Below are 19,278 nucleotides of genomic sequence, written 5' to 3'. Positions count from 1 at the left end.
TATTACACTATTGTGTCTCCCCCTAGTAATCCTAGTCACGGTATGGGTAGCCACAATATTGGCTTCCATATTTTGGTCCTTAAACACCATATTTCCTCAATAACATCTCAACAAGCTTTTTAAGAAGGACTATAATTTAATAAAATGCATGTGTAAGTGTGACTATTGAAATGTAATGGAAATAACAAGCATAATCACATACAATATATAATATACACTGATTTTCATGACATTAAATTAACAAATCTTGCATGTTCACAAACAATGTTAAGATACTTATCTTTTAATTAAAGAGAGCCCAATAATTTGGCCATGTAATAATGATTTTCCACCCAACTTTAGGTATCTAATGTAGATACCACCCTCAAGCTAGTTTATGAAGCCACCATGAAAAAGGAAACAAGTTATAGGATTCCCCCTTCCAACCCCCTCTATGCAAATCATTTTCTCTCATGCTCAGCCAATTTATTCACTATATAACATTATAGGCATCTCATCTAGCTATCAACAACCAATGAATTCTCTTCCATTGCTCTACATAAAGGAAGATCTCCCCCTTTTCTTCTCAATAGTTCCTGGAAGATATTCTTCCCTCCAACGCTATTTATTATGGGAAAAAAGAGCCCAATTTGCTACATGCTTTATAAAAGTTTACCGCAAGGTTAATGCTTGGCTCTTAAGCATATATAGAGTAACAAATGCACATTGGGTGAAAGTTTCATAACTTGTCCAAACTCTACGCTCAACGAAAACCATCACTACGTCATCAAATATCCCCGATTTTCCACTTACAATGTTGATTTTAGTGAATTTCTAGATTGCTTTTTGGATAGAAATGTGTAACACAACATGAGTAATGTAGAGCATTAACACGAGAGTGTTGGAATGAATTCTAGAGTCCATTTGAATGAGAGAATTAGTAAAATGATGCCTAACATTACTTCTAAATATATGATTACATGACTCTTAGAATTCTCATAATGATTGTACTTAGCCCAGGCTTCTATGTGAGATGACTTTTCCACTGACCTCTTACATGATTTTAATGATTAGTTTTGATAAGTCAAAGAAGGCATATGGCTTCATTTAAGGCAAAGGATGGAAAAAGTGATGAGTTATAAGGATGCCACTTGGAAATAAAGGATTTATTTTACCATGGGCTTCCTTTCCTCTTCCCCTCTTGTGCCACTTGTGCTCTTCTTAGCCATTTTGGAACATCATATATTATATTTATCATTAATTTTTGCATAGATTTGATTTATAATGATAAGCCTATCACATGGTCTCTATATGTATATTTACATCATACATGTTGATCCATTCCCTATTTAGGCCTTGGCCTTGAGCTTTGCACTAGGGACCCATACTAACATATTCACAACATTTATTTAATACAGATGTAAAATATGCTAGGGTTCAAAACTAGGGTATTTCTATAAAATTGGCCCCTATTGAGGAAGAAACAGGGTAGTTACTATACTGACCCAACCCCCAAGGTCTTAGTTAAGGAGATGGGGTCTAATTTTTCGATATTTTCAACCTCTTTAAAACTTAATATGGATCACACTGTTGCATTCATCTTGACTAGACCTTTCCAGTGATATAAATTTCATCCCAATCTGACCCCTGGATTAGAAGATAAGATCCCTTAAAGGTTCGACCAAGAGCTATCTGCTAAGTTAGTAAGGATGGACACTTGGCACCCATGTGGTCCCCACATGGCCCACCAAGTGATCACAAAATTCAACTGCTGACTCGTTCATGGTAGCAATAAAACAATGGATGGGCCATTCCCTCCAAAGGGTTATGACTGAGTGCGCACACACACACACATAAAGTTGAATCCTAGAGGTTTTTATGAGCATTATAAACAAAAATTACTGAGGTCCGGGTTCCAAGAGACAAAGATTCCTCCTCTCGCTTAACAACCACATACTTTGTCACCTTTCACCGTCTCAGAATGGAGGATCCAAAGGGGTCTCGACCAATGTAATTTCGCGCAAAGTATATTATATATGGGTTTTCCCTTTCACCATTTTCCGTTGTCCACAACATATTAATGCATTTGAAGCCATATTAATGGGCAATCGCTCTAGGCTACGTCATCTCGAAACTTTTAATCTCAGGGGTTACCGACAAAGCCTCCTTTCCGAACTTCCAAGACCCTTGGTTCCGAGATGATGTCACAGACTCAAAATGCCAGGGTGATGTGGTCTAGTTCCACTCCACCATCAACCCATGTCGTTGTTATGCTAAAGGGGAACTTATGGTATTGTTTAACTCCTTTGTAGGGGGATACCCTCCTTAGCTTTTCGATCAGGAAATAAGGCCTAAGAGCCAAATTGTTTCATATGAAGCTTTACATTTATTTTATAAGAGGTTATTTTATTTATCATACATAGGCATATAAACAATTTGCATGCTCAAGACCAACACAAGAATAACCCAATCCTTAGGTAACTAGTCAAGCAATCAACCTCTCATTCCTTTACAAAAATAATAAGCATTACATAATGTAATTTGGGACCATTATACACATATTGAACACCAAAGTATATATATATATATATATATATATATATATATATATATATTTTTTTTTTTTTTTTTTTTTCCCAGGCATTTAGCTCATAAATGCATGGCAGAAATTCAAAAGAAAATGATTGACAATTCAAGGGTTTTCATTCTACAATTTAATGTGCCAATGTTACCGAGCAATGCAACATCATTTAATGTCATGCAATAATTTCACAAGAGATATTTAGCTTCACTACTCTAAGTTAACACATATCATTATACTAAAGAAAAATACTGACTGAACTTGAGACTTCGATTTTGACCCAACCATAGGGTTACTTTAGCCATAATTACTTACACTAATCACCCCCAAGCTAGATCCATGATCTAAGGGGATTTCCTTTTCAATAGCCTTAGTAGGAAGCCTTCTTCAAGACACAATGTGTGGTTTATCAGCTAGTCAATGACAACATAATTCATGCTAAGGTTTATCATCCCATGTAAGCACCCTTCTGGATGTGGTTTATTAGCCCTAACAAGCACCCTAAGTGATTTATTAGCTGTGTGAAGCACTCCATGAGTGGTTTATCAGGCCACAACAAGCATTCATTCCCATTTCCTCTTACTCTTCTAGTTACAATTATTTCTTTCAAGGAAATCCAACGCCCTCACCTCATAGCTCTTTCCAACTTTACTTGTGAGCCCCACTAAGAAGAGGTCCAACCCCCAATATTGCTGTGCATTTTCCTTTTTATTATTTCCTCAAGGCTCTCTTCATGTTCCTCTTGGACTCTTCCTCTTCTTTTCTCTCTCTCTATTATTTATTTATTATTTACACCATAAAATTAATTTAAAGTGCCAACTAATTGCACTTGGGTTTATCTTTCCTCTTCCTTCTTAGATCATGGATATGTGGTCCCATACTTGAGGCCATTACATTATCACATTACAAAAATAAGGGAAACAAATACGAGGGGTGACACAATTTTATAGAGATATAAAAAGAAAGAAAACCATATAACTAGAAGCCACAAATAGAATTGCAAGTCTCCTAAAATGACATGAAAGACCATATTGTTATGCCTTATGTAGAGTAGGGTGAGTGAGATATTAGCTTTGGACCAAGCCAAAACCACATGAAGCTAAACCCCGCGTATTCTATAGAGCTCCATCTTTTCACGATTTATGATTAATCCTTGTGCTTACATGCACAACTGTAAATGATGTATGAAGAAATAGACTGAAGTTAATGTCCATCTTATTAACTAAAAGATAATGCACCACTCGCCTTTAAAGCATCATTAACATATAACTTTTATAATTTTTTATTCAGTAACTAAGAGATAGTGCTCTACTTGTTTTTAAACTTTATTAACATTTAACTTCTATAATCTTTGACTTAATAACTATTATAAGAGATATATTAAAAAAGAGTCCCCAATTTAAATTCAAGCATTATATTGTACACTATTTAACCTCTATATTATTTTTGGTTGTTTTAAAAATTTATATCCCGCCATTCCGTGGCAATTATCGCGCCATTCCGTGGGTAAATTGCGAGGCCTTTTATTGCTCGGTGCTTATCCTTGGAGCCCTACATTGCCGATGCTTGGAAATCCGTAGATGCCCCAGACGCTACTGGTGAAGAGGGGAGGCAATTTTGGCTCTCTTGACCAGTATCATACTGGTACCGACTCTCTGTCTGAGAATTATTTGCAGAGTTGCACTTTCTTTGGTTTTTTTTTATTATATTGTGATCATTATTTCCTCTTTAAAAGTTTTGAAGAACAGTTCCAGTTCCTAGTAACGTCTGCTATTTTGTCTTTTAAACAGAAATCACCAATGAATTGCAGAGGTGTCACAATGGCTGAGTGCCGTATTTGTCAAGAGGAGGACACAAAAAGAAATTTGGAGATTCCCTGTGCTTGTTCTGGCACCTTGAAGGTACAGGGTTTAGGGAATAGATAAGAGTGGTTTGTATGTTGTCATCTTTGCTGAATGAAAGGTCCAGGGTTAACTGGTTGATGCGAAACATTTGTTTTTTCGCTCCGCAGTATGCTCACAGGAAATGCATCGAGCGTTGGTCCCATCAAAAGGGAGATTCGATATGTGAATTGTGCAATCAGGTTTCATGACTTGTTATTTCCCTATTTCTTTTTAATTAATTAACATGATATATATATGGTCCATGAAAATTCTGAACTGGCAATTCGTTGATAATCATGTTTTCCTGCATTCATTTGGGTTGGCCAGCTTTGAAAAAAAGAGTAGTTTTTTTACAGTAAAATCTGTCTTTTTAAGCCGAATGGTTAAATCTCAGTCCTTTTACGGTTAACTGGAACAATCTGATCACGAATACACTTTGACAAACGTACAATGTTTTGGATTTGAAATCGCAGGAATATATAATGGGGAGGGTTGGTCAAATGCCGAGAGGAGATCCGGACATACAGATGGAGCAGGTAGTTCCCAAAATTATGACTCTAGTTATGCTCAATTTACTAATGTTTTGGCCCCTGTTCCTGCTGATATAATTATAACAATAGGGAATAATTTAGAGTTAATCCTTTTTGACGCTATGTTTACATTCTCGACATTCCATCATCGATTATTTTTTTTGATTGTTATGATTCTAATCTCATATGGTATTTTGCCTTCTGAAAATTTGTAGATGATCTCTGTTTATCTTGTCGAAATTGATATTCCTTTCTATGAATTGGTGAAGTTATGGGATATTAGTTACCGGTTTCGAAGGTAGATTGAAAATACATGTATTGTATTACAAGCTATTTCTTCCTCGAAATTAATCAGCAAATTTCGTTTCATTTTTATTTTTTTTTCACCCTTTTCTGAATTTCCCCAATATTTTTGATTGTATTGCTTATCAGCGGTATGCCTGTGTGCAAGGCCACGAAACACTCTTATAGTATGGTTTTGAACGCTAAGGCAGATAATAATAAAAGAAGGGACTTGGTTCATTCTATCTCTCACGATCTTCACTTAATCAAGAAAACCGAATAAATATAAATTTTTGATTCTATTGCTTATTAGCAGTATGCCTGTGTGCAAGGCCACAAAACATGAATAAATAAAGGTTTTTGATTGTATTGCTTATTAGCAGTATGCCTGTGTGAAAAGCCACAGAACACTCTTGTAGTATGGTTTGAACGCTAATGCAGATAATAATAAAAGAAGATATTGTTTTATTCAATCTCTCACTATCTTCACTTAATCAAGAAAGCCGATAGAAAAAAAAGGTAGGATATTTTGCAGAATGTACTTGCAAAGTCTCCAGGTCTGAACGTTGAGCTAGCGTAGGACTATACGTGTGTTATCACAATCTCTAATTGGTCTTATATGTTTCTTATTTTTTTCATCTTTTTTCCATTTATTTCCTATTTTCACTCGTCTTTTTCTTCATTTATTTCATTTGATGAAAAATCTTTCTTGTTCATGAGTTGAGCTCGTTGGAGTTTTAATTGTTGAAGTAATTTATGGTGCACCATTTGCCATGTTCATTAATACTCATTTTTTTTCTTTATCACAAAAATTAAATTAGCATTTGCACCAGATGTTGCAAAGGAAACGCCGTAAGTCAGTGGCGCATATGGAAAAAGAGCATAGATGAAAAAAATGTGATATGTTAGATGATCTAACTATAGCCAAATTTGAATGAAAAAAAGAAATCTTAATGTTAAATGTAATACAATCAAACAATCTTTTTAAAACAAAGGCATGTGCAACTTCCTTCCCAAGTGCTCAATGCAAGAGCTTACTTTCATTAAAAATTGCATTTTAGACCAAACCTTTGTCTTTCATTGCTTCATCCAGACTGAACCCTTCACCCTCATATGGTAATGGTTTTAGATCAAATTTTCGTGCAAGTATTCTCTAGTGGCATTTCCATTTATACATGTCTCCATTAGCATAATCAAAGGCCTAGTTCTTTTGATAAGGATTTGTGGCAGCCCAAATTTCTTGTTTTGCAATCAATTCTGCATTAGATGCATCCATAAATTATTCCCATGAAATATTATTCCCTCGGTACTTGCAAGACAACCCCCCATGTTTGCAAATGGCAGTGTAAACACACAGTGTGGCTAAAACATTCATCAAGTTCCAAGGAGAGAAGCCAAACATGTGTGTCAGACAGTCAATGGACCAAGTTAATCCTTCTTTATTTTTTGTTGTCTCAAATGCAATATCTGTGCTGATCCAATGAAAAAAACAAAGGGCGCCATGATCAGCGTGACTGTTTTAAAAACAGTCGTGCTGATGCCGTGAAATTATATTTTTTATCAATTTGAACTTATAAACTTCAATGGTTAGGGTTCTAATAGTTTTTTGTGGTCATGCAGGACAAAATGGCATTTGTTTGGCAAGAGAGAGCTCACGATAACGAGGATATAGCGGCTTATGCCGATGCTGGGTGTCGTAATGCAATGCGGGCATGCGGGTTGCTCAAATTTTTCCTCACTCCACGCTTGCGAGCACAACCTGATCTACTCGAGTTTCTAATCAGAGCCTGGAATCCTGTTGATGGAAAGTTTACGATTCGAGGTCGTGATATCGAGTTTGATTCCACGGATATTTATTTTTTGACCGGGTTATCACGTCGAGGTGAGATGCCCATTTTGGAGGGGCAACGACCCAGCGGTGAAACCCTTGATATGCTGATGGCTCGGGTGTGCCCACAGGCACGCAAAACACGGAGTGGGAAGGTAAGTATTCCCACAGTGGAGGACATCGTCCTTCGAACCATACTCTTCCTGGTGACCCGAGCAGCGGGCTGTTTGGCCAATCACGAGGCCTCAAAGACCCATCTACTATTAGCTCTCGAGTGTTTACAGCCCACCATATTCAACTGGGCAGCAGCAGTAACAATCAGCATGAAGAGACAATTGAGCAACTGTCGACGCGGTGAGTCGAAACAGTTTGGCTACGGGTCCATTTTGGTCCCGCTCATGCTGGAGCGGGTGCCGGCATTACAGCTGCAGGACATGGTCGTGGATCCACCCAGAGGTCCTCGAGAGACGAGGGCTAGTCGATGGGGCCATGTCATGCCGCGCGGAGGTGGCGGACGCCCAGTGGCATGGGGTGTATATTTTCGAGAGTGGCTGGATCGGCAGGTTATTTTTGTAGAGGACTGGCCATATGCTGGCATAGACTTCCGCGGTGATCCAGACATGCCACTGCCTGCGGGAGAGCATTGGGACGATGGTGGTAAGCCACTTGATCTCTTTTTTAATTTTTTATCTTTTGTAATGTTTTTTAATTTTTCATGTACATGTCTTTATGATGAATGCTATGGTATGCAGATGTGGGACCCACGAGACCCCTTGGTCTAGCCCCAGAGGCACGGAGAGAGGGACAGGGCGCTGGAGTCCTGGCCCTGGCTCCCCCAGGAGTCAATACGACGGAGACTGTGATACAGAACCTCGAGGGCTTACTGGCGGGGGTTCCAGATTACCAGGGGATAGAGGAGGTCCCCATAGCATCTCAGATTCACACAGTGGGGGTAGAACCCAGGATGCACCGCCTTTTGAGGCGGGTGGCACGGGCAGTTGTATGCTACAGAGAGCATAACCCACCACAGTAGACATCTAGGTTTTATTTCCACTGATGTTTTTTGAGAGACACGCGTCTCAGATGTACTGAGGACATCGGCCTTATCTAGACATATACACTTATTTTTGAGCGCCTTAGTGCGCCACACGATATATATATATATATATATACCGATTTTGGATGGATCTTTTACATATGATGATGTTTTTTATATGCTATGCAAATGTTTAATACAAATGTAATCTCATGTATCAGTTGCATAACACACGACCCACATATTTTAATTTTTTAATGCAAGCTTAAAAGCACACACAACACACATGCAAACTATGCTTGGAAAATGATTTATTTACATATGCTTATTCTATGGTCTTATTATGCTTTCTATGTCTTCTTGTATGATGTTTATCTATTACGCAAATGTCTGTCTAATACATGGTTTGCCAATGCATTAGTTAATGTGTTTAATCGTCTCGGAATGTGTTGATATGTGATGTAATCAAAATTCCTTTTTAACAATTTTACACGTAAATACAACCTTAGAATGCGTTGGTCTCTGACGGAATATCGCCCATTGAGTTGATGGACGACAAGTTGAGAGTCCAGGTTCACCACCATTGCATGAATGCCGAGATCAACTGCTTCGGCTAGTAACTCAATTACAGCACTGTATTCGGCAACATTGTTAGTGGTACGACCCAAGCACACACCTTGAAGGTCTATCAACTCACCATGAGGATCATAGATTGCCCACGCCGCAGAAGACAAATTGCAAGTGCTACGGCAGGCGCCATTAGTGAAACCAACATAAGGTGCATTGGACATCTGCACAAGGAGCAGAAAACACAATAAGAGGCAAACACGCCTTCACACCAAAGCAAAACGTGAAATCATGCACACATAACACACTTGCTAAAAACACACGTATGTACAAACTAGGTGCACGAAATCATGCATAGTATTTTTTCAAATAAAGCCCGTTGCGGGGCTTGTTAAGAGGATTTCCTTCGTAGTCAATCAGCTCATATGCGCCCTTCTGCAAAACTCTCTTCACAATATAGGGGCCTAGCCACATGGATTCGAATTTACCTGCCCCTAGCTTATCTTTAGCTTGATCATAGAGCAGTACTAGATCTCCCTCAACAAAGGAACGAGATTGAATGGTATTGTTGAAGTGAGCCTTAACTCTCTTCTTTTGTGCTTCGATAGCTAGAGAAGCTAAGCGACGGGTCTCGTCTAGCTGTTCTAAATAAAGAAGGGGCTCCTCCACCGGAGTGGTGTTGGGAAGCAACTCGACAGCTAAATTTAACGAAGGAATCTCACATTCAACAGGAAGGGTGGCCTCCAGTCCATAAACTAGCTGAAAAGGAGTGAAACCGGTGGCGTCCTTCACAGAGGTCCGGTAAGTCCACAAGGCGGGGAACAGCATCAGATGCCAATTAGACTTGTGTGTACCAATGGTACGTTGGAGCATTGTGATCAAAACTTTGTTCACGGCTTCTACATGGCCATTGGATTGAGGGTAGTACGGCGTCGAACTATCTTGACGCAAGCCTAGTTGGGTTGTTAGTTCCGTCATCATGTAATTACGGAAATGTTTTCCGTGATCCGTGACGATAGCCTGGGGGACTCCAAATCGAGTAATTACATGATTAAACAAAAACTGCGCCGCTGTGTGACCGTCTTCGTTCAATGTAGGCATCGCTTCAGCCCATTTGGTGAAATAATCCACGGCAACGATAATATACCCATGCCCCTCGGTCGAACGAGGGTTACAGGATGTATAATCGATGCCCCATTTGGCAAACGGACCTACGGTAACAACAGGGTGCAGTGGTGTAGGAGGTGCACGCATTTTCCGGTGGTAGATCTGGCATTCATGGCATGCACGGACGGCAAGGATGCAATCCTTGAAGATAGAAGGCCAGAAATAACCAGCACGGAGGATTTTCTGGGTGGTGGCATATCCGGACATGTGGCCGCCACAAGCACCGGAGTGGCAGTCATTTAACACCCGCTCAGCCTCCTTGAGAGTCAAACATCGGCGGAGAACAGAATCAGCGCCGAAGCGGTACAGGGTATCGCCAATGATGCGATAGGGTTGAGATTGATGACGAATCCTCCGTCGAGTGTCTTTCGATACATTGGGACGGAAGGAAGACGTCTGCAAGTATACGATGATGTCCCCATACCAAGGGTCGAGGGTACTGATTAGAAACAACGTTTCATCTGGGATATGCTCTTCCGAACGAGATGGTGCAGAAGGAGATGGCAAAGAACAGAGCAATTCTGCAAAGACCAGAGACTTCTTAGACTTGGCAGCAGTAAATTCCAAGTCAAACTCTTGGAGGATTACGATCCATTTTGAGTATTTGCCCCCCAGCAACTGACGCGACAAGATGTACGTCATTGGGTTGCAGTCAAAAATCACAGTCGTGGTGCGCAACAGGATATAGTGCCGAAAACGTTGGACGACGCAGACAGCAACCAATGCCAACTTCTCAACATAAGCGTAACGAGTTTCCGTATCCAAGAGGTTGCGACTAAGGTAATAGATAACGTGCTCATTGCCGTCATCATCATCCTGCACCAGAACCATGCCGATGGTGGTGTCAGCGGCAGCTAGATAGAGAGTATAATCACGGTGGTAGTTCGGAGGTCTTAAGAGTGGAGCCGAGACAAGGAGGTCCTTGAGTCGCTCGAAAGACTCCTGAGCGATAGCATCCCAACGAAAGGGTGTGTCTCGCTTTAATAACCGTGTGAAACCCTTAGCCACCTCGGCATAATTCGGAATGAATCGTCTAAGAAAATTCGCTTTGCCCTGCAAGCTCTGCAATTGCTGCAAAGAGGCAGGGGGAGGAAGATTCAGGATGGCCTCAACTTTGAGGGGATCCAGACGGATGCCTTCTCGGGAGACGATGAACCCGAGTAGTCGGCCTGATTCTACGCAGAAGACACACTTATGAGGATTGAGCCTAATGCGGTAGTGTCGACAGCGGAGAAAAATTTCGCGAAGATGAGAGGGATGGTCCTGACGCTTGGCTGAATGAGCTGGGAGGTCATCCAGATACGGCTGTACAATGTGACGAATGTCATGAAAGGCATAAGACATTGCACGTTGAAACGTAGCGCCGACATTCTTTAGACCGAAAGGGAGCTTCTTATAGGCGAAAGTGCCCCAAGGACAGATAAAAGCCGTCTTATGTTGATCCGTTGGTGCAATGTTGATCTGGTTATAGCCAGAGAAGCCGTCCATAAACGAGTAAATTTCGCTTCCTGCACACTCATCAATAAGCTGATCGATGAAGGGTGTAGGGAAGTTATCCTTCGGACAGGCACGATTGATATCACGGTAATCAACACAGACTTGGATAGTACCCTGCTTTTTATTCACAGGGACTATATTAGAAACCCAATCCGTAAGTGGGATGAGGTAAATAAAATCGGCCTTGAGAAGCTTTTCGACCTCTGCTTTGATAGCTGCGGCCTTTCGGGGGTGCACAGGGCGTAAGCGCTGACGAACAGGCTTAGCACCTGGATACGTAGGTATTTCGTGCACCACTATACTAGGGTCGATGCCGGGCATTTCCTCATAGGACCATGCGAAGACATCACGAAATTCGCGAAATAGAGCAGTGTAGAGTTGAACTTCCTCTGGAGTGCAAGTGACTCCGATATGAATGTGCTCGACAATCCCTGGTTTCACAGAGATGTCGATAGGTTGGGTTTGCGTGATGTTTCCCATATTGCCCTCAGAAGACACTTGATAAAGCTGAATAGGTGTTTGGAGGGGCGGGGATGGGACACACGAAGCAAACCGCTCGAGACATGCGATCATTTCCGGATGGGGAGGGAGAAACGAAGAGCGGTGGTGGTGATCTGACCAAGGGAGCTCTTCGAGAGACATTGTCTCTATGATGGCTTCATCGGAAGGAAATATTTCCTTCAATGGATCCGAAGTAGCCTCATCTCCTAGCCAAGGGAAATGAACATATGAATCGGGAACACTGCTCGGGAGAGCAGGTTCAGCAGGGGGAGCCGATGCAGCGACGATTTCGACGTAGTTGAGCTCGGCAGGACTCAACGGCATCATATCACCCCAAGAGTCTTCCTGATTAGCGGGAGGAAGAACCCACGGATCAGAGCGTACAGAGATCATGTTAATAGGGGCGAGATTCGGAGGTGGGAGGGGAAAGACTCCCATTAAAGTGGGATCTTTGAAAAGTCCGGCACCCACGCTCTCGAATGACTTAGAGGTATGCTCCACGAATGGCACATTACCTTCAGAAGAAGAGGCGAAGAAGGAGAGTTGGTCCACTGTGACAATCTTCCCTTGGTGAGGGAAACGAATGACACGGAACAGGGAGGAAGCCACGGCTTGCATGGCGTATGTCCAGCTCCGTTCGAGGAGGAGGTTGTAGGTAAAATTGGCGTCAACAACTTCGACCTCCACTTCTACCGTCTTCCCTTCCAAAGAGATGGGCAAGCGTTGGGGGATACCGTAAGGACGGGACTCTCTTCCATCGAAAGCTTCTAACGTGGTAGGAGATTGACTCAAAGTAGGAGAACCAATAGCCTTCCAGCAAGCAACAGACATGATGCAAGTTGAGGCACCTTCATCAATGACCGTACGATGAATCGTTTTGCCATTGATGATGACCTGTATAAGGAAAGCGACTTGGTGAGGCAGTCTCTGTGTAAAACCCTCGAGATCAAAAGAAATCAAATCTGAATCAGCCGGGTCGATGCCACCAATAGCTGATAGCAAGGACTTCCTCTGGGAGGGGCAGCTCTGGAGGACTTCTAGAGCGGACATAGCAGACGGAGCCTGAGCTAAGTCCTCAACAATGCTATAATGCTGGGCAGCACGAGCATTAGGGTTGTAAGACGACTTCCGGAGTACACCTTTTGGAGGGGGTCGGGGGATCGTCTCAGCGCTGGGCCTTTCGATGTGGAGAGGACCAGAACTGGACGGAGGAGCGCTGGAGGGGACCTCCGGCTCTTTCCCGGCATGAGATGGATATTCTTTTGCTCGAGTAGAAACATGGATGGGAATCGTTCCAGCCATGAACACTTGAGAGCCGAACGAGGAAGAGGGTTGAGACGGGTCTGCCACCATTTGAGTCTGCTGGGAAGGGAAAGGTTCTTTAAGCACGACAGGAGTCCCAGGAGCACCTTTCAATAACCGACTAACTTCGGATCGCCTTGGGCAGTCCTTAGTGTAGTGATCCTCGTCACAGATAAGACAAGGATACTTAGGTTTTCGTTTAGCTCCTTCCTCGGGTGGAGGCTTAGGGGAATCCTGCTTGGGCTGTCTGGATTTATCTTTAGCTTTCCCTTTCTTTTTCCCTTTTGAGGATTTATCCGCCGCGGTGGACTGAACGACGTTTACCTCGGAGGTACTTCCAGAATTAGATTGGCCCTGAGAAGCATTTCCATTAGAAGCGTTCTGTTTTTGCTTCCCAGGGTTCGCGGCCGATTTCTTTGATGACGAGTTTACAGAGCCAATGACTCCGTCAACAGATGGTTTTGGCGGAGCCTTGGATTGTCCAGGCCTCGGGGCGTCTGGCAAATAATCATATAAAGTACCCGACTGAGAGTACACTAAGTCAAGGTACTGAGCACGCGCGATAGCTTGCTCTTCAGTTACACAAGCTCCCATGGCGATGTCTCGCGCAATTGCAGGGACAAAGGAAGTTGTGAACCAATCGGTCAGGAGTTGATCAGGAATCCAGAACTTGATCAAGCGACGACGCCTTCTCCATTCATGTATATGATCAGATATATGCGTAGCCGTGTCCTGTTTGAGAGACGTGAGGAGATGTGTCCCTGTCTCATACCGAATGGGTAACTGAAAATGAGTTAGGAATGCCATAGCCAGCGAGTTGAAATCTTGAAACGTGCCGCGATTCAGCTCAATATACCACTTAGCGGCTGAGCCGGTGAGAGTTCTTTGAAAGAGGCGGAGCCGGATAGAGTCATCAAGCCATGAGTTCGATGAACACCAGAGGTGATAGCTCATGACATGGGCTTGAGGATCTTCACCAGCTTTGCCATCAAATTTTGGACAATCACCGGGTATTTTAGTTGGAACTGGTGGCCAATACGGATTATGCAGAATGGGGTCATTCGTTAACTTGGACACATCTGGAAGTTCCAACGTCGCTAAGAAAGGCAACTGAGGGTTAAAGGACATTTGTGGCTGTGGAAGAGAGGCAGTACCGAGGTTCCAACCAGGTGGCGGTTGCCCCCATGGACTCTATCCAGATGGGCCTGGCCCAAAGGGGCCTGGCCCATAAGGACTTTGCCCGTAGGGGTTCTGTCCATATGTATTCTGTCCATACGGATTTTGTCCATATGGATTTTGTCCATATGGATTTTGTCCATATGCAGACAATTGACCCTGGGTCTGCCCCCCAGCACCCCATGGATTAGCAACTTGACCTGCAGGTGCAACGTACTGATAATTTTGGTAAGGAGTGACCTGCGTTTGTTGATAATTTTGATACGGGGTAAACTGAGTTTGCCCCTGGGGTTGCTGGTAGCCATACATTTGCTGAGCCCCATACTGAGCCTAATAAGAAGGCTGTGCTTGGTAAGAAGGTTGAGGCCGTGGCCCACCTTGCATCTGATAACCCATTTGAGTTTGGGGCCCAGAAAGATGTCCTTGAACAGGTTGGGCTGGGACCATCTGGCCGGAAGGTTGGCCTGGTTGGGTTTGGGATGGACCTGTTTGCCCAGAAGGATGTGCTTGCTGGGTGCCAGGTTGTCCTTGAGCAACCAAGGGTTGTCCTTGCGGAACAGATGGTCGAGCAGGCTGGACGGCTGGTTGACCTTGAGGTTGGCCAGCCTGTCCAGAAGGATGATTAAGACGGGCAGTGGGTTGGCCTTGCTGCGTAGAAAGCTGGCCCATTTGCCCGGAAGGATGCATAGACTGAGCAGTGGGTTGGCCCTGCTGTACGTAGGGTTGCCCCCCTTGCCCAGAAGGATGACTAGACTGAGCAATGGGTTGGCCCTGCTGTACGTAAGGCTGCCCCCCTTGCCCAGAAGGATACCCCTGTTGGACTGCCGGTTGAGCTTGCGGAATAGATGTTTGTCCAGCTTGTCCAGAGGGATAACCCTGCTGGAGACCAGGTTGGCCTTGTTGGATGTAAGGCTGTCCTGGTTGTCCAGACGGGTAACCTTGCTGGGTACCGGGTTGCCCCGGATAACCAGAAGGTTGACTCTGATAGGTAAACGATGGACCACCAGCGGCCGAAGGTTGTCCCTGATAGGGTTGTCCTTGTGGGCCCCCAGATTGTCCTGGGTAAGACTGGCCATAAAGTGGCTGCCCTTGGGGGGCTTGCACATAAGGTGGCTGGCCTTGATTAGGCGGTCCTTGAAGCTGTGCAGGGATTGCTTGGCCCCCATGAAAAGAGTGAGTACTAGAGTCCCAAGCAATGGATAATGGTACCGAAACCTCAACGAAAGGTTGAAGAGGCAAGGTTTGAGAATATTGGAGGTATTGACCAGTAGAATCGTAATAAAAGAGTGGACCTTGCGCGTTCGGGTCTTGAACAGCTTGTCCATAGGCATCATATGGCCCCCCTCCTGGAAGAGGACTAGAAGAGAATGGAGCACTTTGTGCAGGGTGGATGACTCTAGGCGAGAGTTCCGGCTGGCCACTACCCACTTGACTGTGATGGGAACCAGCACCAGTGTTCGAAGATGACGACGCTGTTACGGCACTAACGACCGGAGTCGAGTATGCTACACAAACAGTTGGATTCGTAGGAACTGAGGTAACATGTGTAGTATGGGGTTGTGAAACAAAAGGCCCCGTGGTGGGAGTGACATGAAGATCCCACATAGTTGTAGCAGGAGTCCTGGCAGCTACTCTATCCCTCAATGATGAATAACACGGGGGGAGTGGAGAAGTAGCTGGGATGGGAGTGTCAACATTCGACACCACAGGTGTCTCGCCTGTGCTAGAAGATGTCTCATCCATGTGGGAGGTAGACATCGGAGACGAAACACTAGGGGGAGTAACAGGAATATCGTCCTCGTCAGGCTCCCAGATAGGGTTCCAATCTTCTTTGTAATCTTCGTCGCCCGGGGCACGAGAGTTGATAGGTTGGATACTCGGAATAACAGGAAGAGTATCACTTACAACTGGTACCTCAGGAGCAACAGAAGATGGAGAACCTTGATCACTTGGAACGAGAGTTGACGGGTCAGCTAGGATGACAAAACCCCAAACAAGACCTAAAGGAATCTAATGATAAAAGACCTTACTCAAACTAACACGCACAAGATCTAACCAGGTGATGTTAACGTGGCCGAATAAATTTTTAAGACACATGAACCAAACTTGACCTTTTCATGTTTCAAGAGTCGAGAAAAGGACGAAAAGATGACTCTAGTCTCCTTCGAATGTTTAATGAGCACGAAGTGACAAGACGCTCACTGGCACCTTTTCTTTTAAGGAGTCCGAAAAGGATCAAAAGTGACTACTCTGGAGACTCTAGGCAAAGGGTTTACCAAGCAATCCGTAAAATTGCTTATACACCTTGGCAATCGTATGAGAACCAAGGACTTTCCGTACTGCAGTCAATCTTCCCGAATGCTGTGTTCGGTGCGTTACGGTTCGCAAGGCGACAGACTCGGCTTCCTATGGATCAAGGATAAAAGCCTAGTGGGGCCTCCCTATATACGCGACGGTACGTGGGAGCACAATCCGTGTTAGACCACTATCGAGTCACAGAAGGAGGAATCACCCAACCGTAATGTGAAACAATAGTGACTATGTTTAAAGACGCCGGAACACGTCTCTAGCCTAGACCTCTAGATGTTTGCGTTAAGTTCCAATGCGTTTTTAGGTTTATTCAGTTTATTTTATGGTTGATCTTGAATTAAGTTTCGGTTTCAGGCCCTATCGTGTGATCTCTCACAATTACCTAGATGCAAACTACATGCCAAAGAATACCATTTCGTTCGATGAATTCTAACTATGAGAGGGTTAAGAGTTTTCAATCAAACAAAATGAACTCAATCAATCAAACAATCTAATGCAGCTAATGGCAAAGAAATGAAACTTTTTCTTTTGAGAACACAAATCAATGAAATGCTCTTTTTCCCATTAACTATTGAATGCAAAAGATATTAGTTCGATTTCTTTTTCCAATGGCACAATGCACTTAAAATGAATTTTGAGAGACAGCAACACCGAGTAAAGAGAAATCAAATCACTCAATGAAAAACACAACAAGCGTGAAAAGAGCCGATTGAACCCAAGCAGCTGTGATCCGTGTCTGGGTAGTGAGAAGTAATCGAAACAATCCGAGGACTGGTTCAATGACAATCACCTAAACAACCAAGCAAAGAAAGCAAAAAGAGGAAGGTTTTCGCAAAGGCAAAGGCAAGTAGTAACAGATCTTTGTGAACGAGTGATAAAACAAAGTCAATCCAGCGAAAACGGGACGATAACACCAGGTCACAGGACACAAAACAAGATCCGCCCGACAAGACTTCGCAAGCAAGTGCTTCACAGTTCAAACAATAGAAATCAGGTCATAAACCAGGTGGAAAGAGTAGGAGATAGTAAAACCAACAGGCTCAGGAGGCAAAATTGAGACAAATTCAATTCTACAGGATCAGCGCGGGTGACCCGCAGCAGCAAAGCGCTGACCAGAAACCACGCGTAGCAACAAAGTGCTGTCAGCGCGGAAGTACACGGCTTAAGTGCGCTGGTTCGATTCCAGAACCGTCGCGACTATTTAACGTACAAGCGCGATGACCACGAAGTCAAAGAAACAGCTGTGCGCTGTCAGAGCGACTGTTTTGATATAAACCGCGCTGAGGCTAAAAAACATGCAGAATCAAGCCAAAAGCTCCCAAACGAAGGCAATAACTCTTTAAACAATCAAGACACCTCCCAGATTGAACCAGGAAGTCTAAAAGCAGAGAACTGATCCCCAATTTTTGAAAAGAGAGTAACAATCAAACTCAAAACAAGAATGAACAAAAAGAGACAAAGGCCAACTCCCCAGTGGAGTCGCCAAATTGTTGGAGAGGTAAATCCCCTCTACGGATAGAGGCGATCCCTACTAGCCCAGAATGGGTCTAGCAACAATCAGTCAATGCTACTATGCAGGTTCCTAATTGCGAATAAAAGATAGGCAATGAACACCTACTTGGATTCCAACGCTATTGTTTGATGAAGAGACGTCGTTCTCGCTCCTTCGTTTTGGCCGGTCACGATCTTCCACGATCCCTGTAGATAGATACCTGCACACACGAAGAGAAACACAAACACAAGCGTGAAATCTAATAAATGCAATTATACATCAGTCAGAAAGGACGTAATTCACATTAACCATTACAAAGACAAATGAGAATGGAACCATAATAGTAGTCATCTATTATTAATCAATAACAGAGAAAGGTACAACCAAAGTTCTGACGTTGAGTCCTTCTCAAGAGGGTCCAGCCAGCAAGTCTCTTAAGCATTCACCCTTGGAGGTAGATCTCCCAAGACAAAAACTCTCTCTCACACAAGCAATACTTCACAACCTTCCTTAAGCTCTCTAGCAAATCCACACTTGTCACACCAACTACCTACTAGCAGCAGCACTCTAAGCACTATGAATTCCACACTATCCAAACTAGCTGCTCATGGCCATGGTAGAGGCTTAAATAGGAGAAGGAGTCTCCATGAATGGTGGGAGGATGAGCTTATCTCCAAGGAAGGTGGCTCAAATGACGAACAGACATGCCATAGAAGGGAGGGCGACATTTACAAGGCCAACAACCAGGTCTGGAGTCATCTGGAAGGCTGGTTGTTAGAACAAACTCGCCCAAACTGGATCAGCGCGAGTGTATAACTGCACTGGAGCGCTGACATCGCATCTGAATAACGGAGAGGGTTGTGTCAGCGCGACTCAATACAAACATAGGATGCGCTGTCTCGTGAAATTCGACTAGAGCGGAAAACACGTGTGCTTCCGCGCTGGCAGCGCATTAGTTGCACTATCAGGCGTCGTCAGCGCGGTTATTTTAATAACAGTCGCGATGATGGAAAAAACTTTGGCAAAGTGGGTCATTTGGCCAGATTAGAGAGCATGAACATGACTGATTTAATTTCATGACACAGTAGGGAGACTGTCAGAGAGACAGTGACAAATTACTGTGTAACAAGCCATGAACCTCACCAAA

General features: G+C 43.5%; 1 protein-coding gene across 3 annotated transcripts in view; it reads left to right on the top strand.

Moving 5' to 3' along the window:
- Positions 1 to 4,028: 4,028 nt before the first annotated feature.
- Positions 4,029 to 19,278, top strand: part of LOC149178732 (uncharacterized) — a 35,970-nt gene continuing 20,720 nt past the window's right edge. Inside the window, exons 1-6 of one of the 3 annotated variants that reach the window (XM_089420413.1) lie at positions 4,032 to 4,204; positions 4,351 to 4,461; positions 4,572 to 4,643; positions 4,917 to 4,979; positions 6,876 to 7,740; positions 7,836 to 8,244. In XM_089420413.1, the coding sequence (XP_089276539.1) occupies positions 4,360 to 4,461; positions 4,572 to 4,643; positions 4,917 to 4,979; positions 6,876 to 7,740; positions 7,836 to 8,116 (1,383 nt within the window). In that variant the 5' untranslated portion in view covers positions 4,032 to 4,204; positions 4,351 to 4,359 and the 3' untranslated portion in view covers positions 8,117 to 8,244. Of the gene's footprint in view, positions 4,205 to 4,350; positions 4,462 to 4,571; positions 4,644 to 4,916; positions 4,980 to 6,875; positions 7,741 to 7,835; positions 8,245 to 19,278 lie in introns of those variants that run through there. The other 2 variants (XM_089420412.1, XM_089420411.1) reach the window with 2 other exon arrangements.

The sequence above is a fragment of the Pinus tabuliformis genome, chromosome 4_1 (assembly GCF_031772625.1).
Source record: "Pinus tabuliformis cultivar Carrire ecotype Pingquan chromosome 4_1, CPIR1, whole genome shotgun sequence".
NCBI classification, from domain to species: Eukaryota; Viridiplantae; Streptophyta; class Pinopsida; order Pinales; family Pinaceae; genus Pinus; species Pinus tabuliformis.
This window is presented reverse-complemented; position numbering and strand designations above follow the sequence as displayed.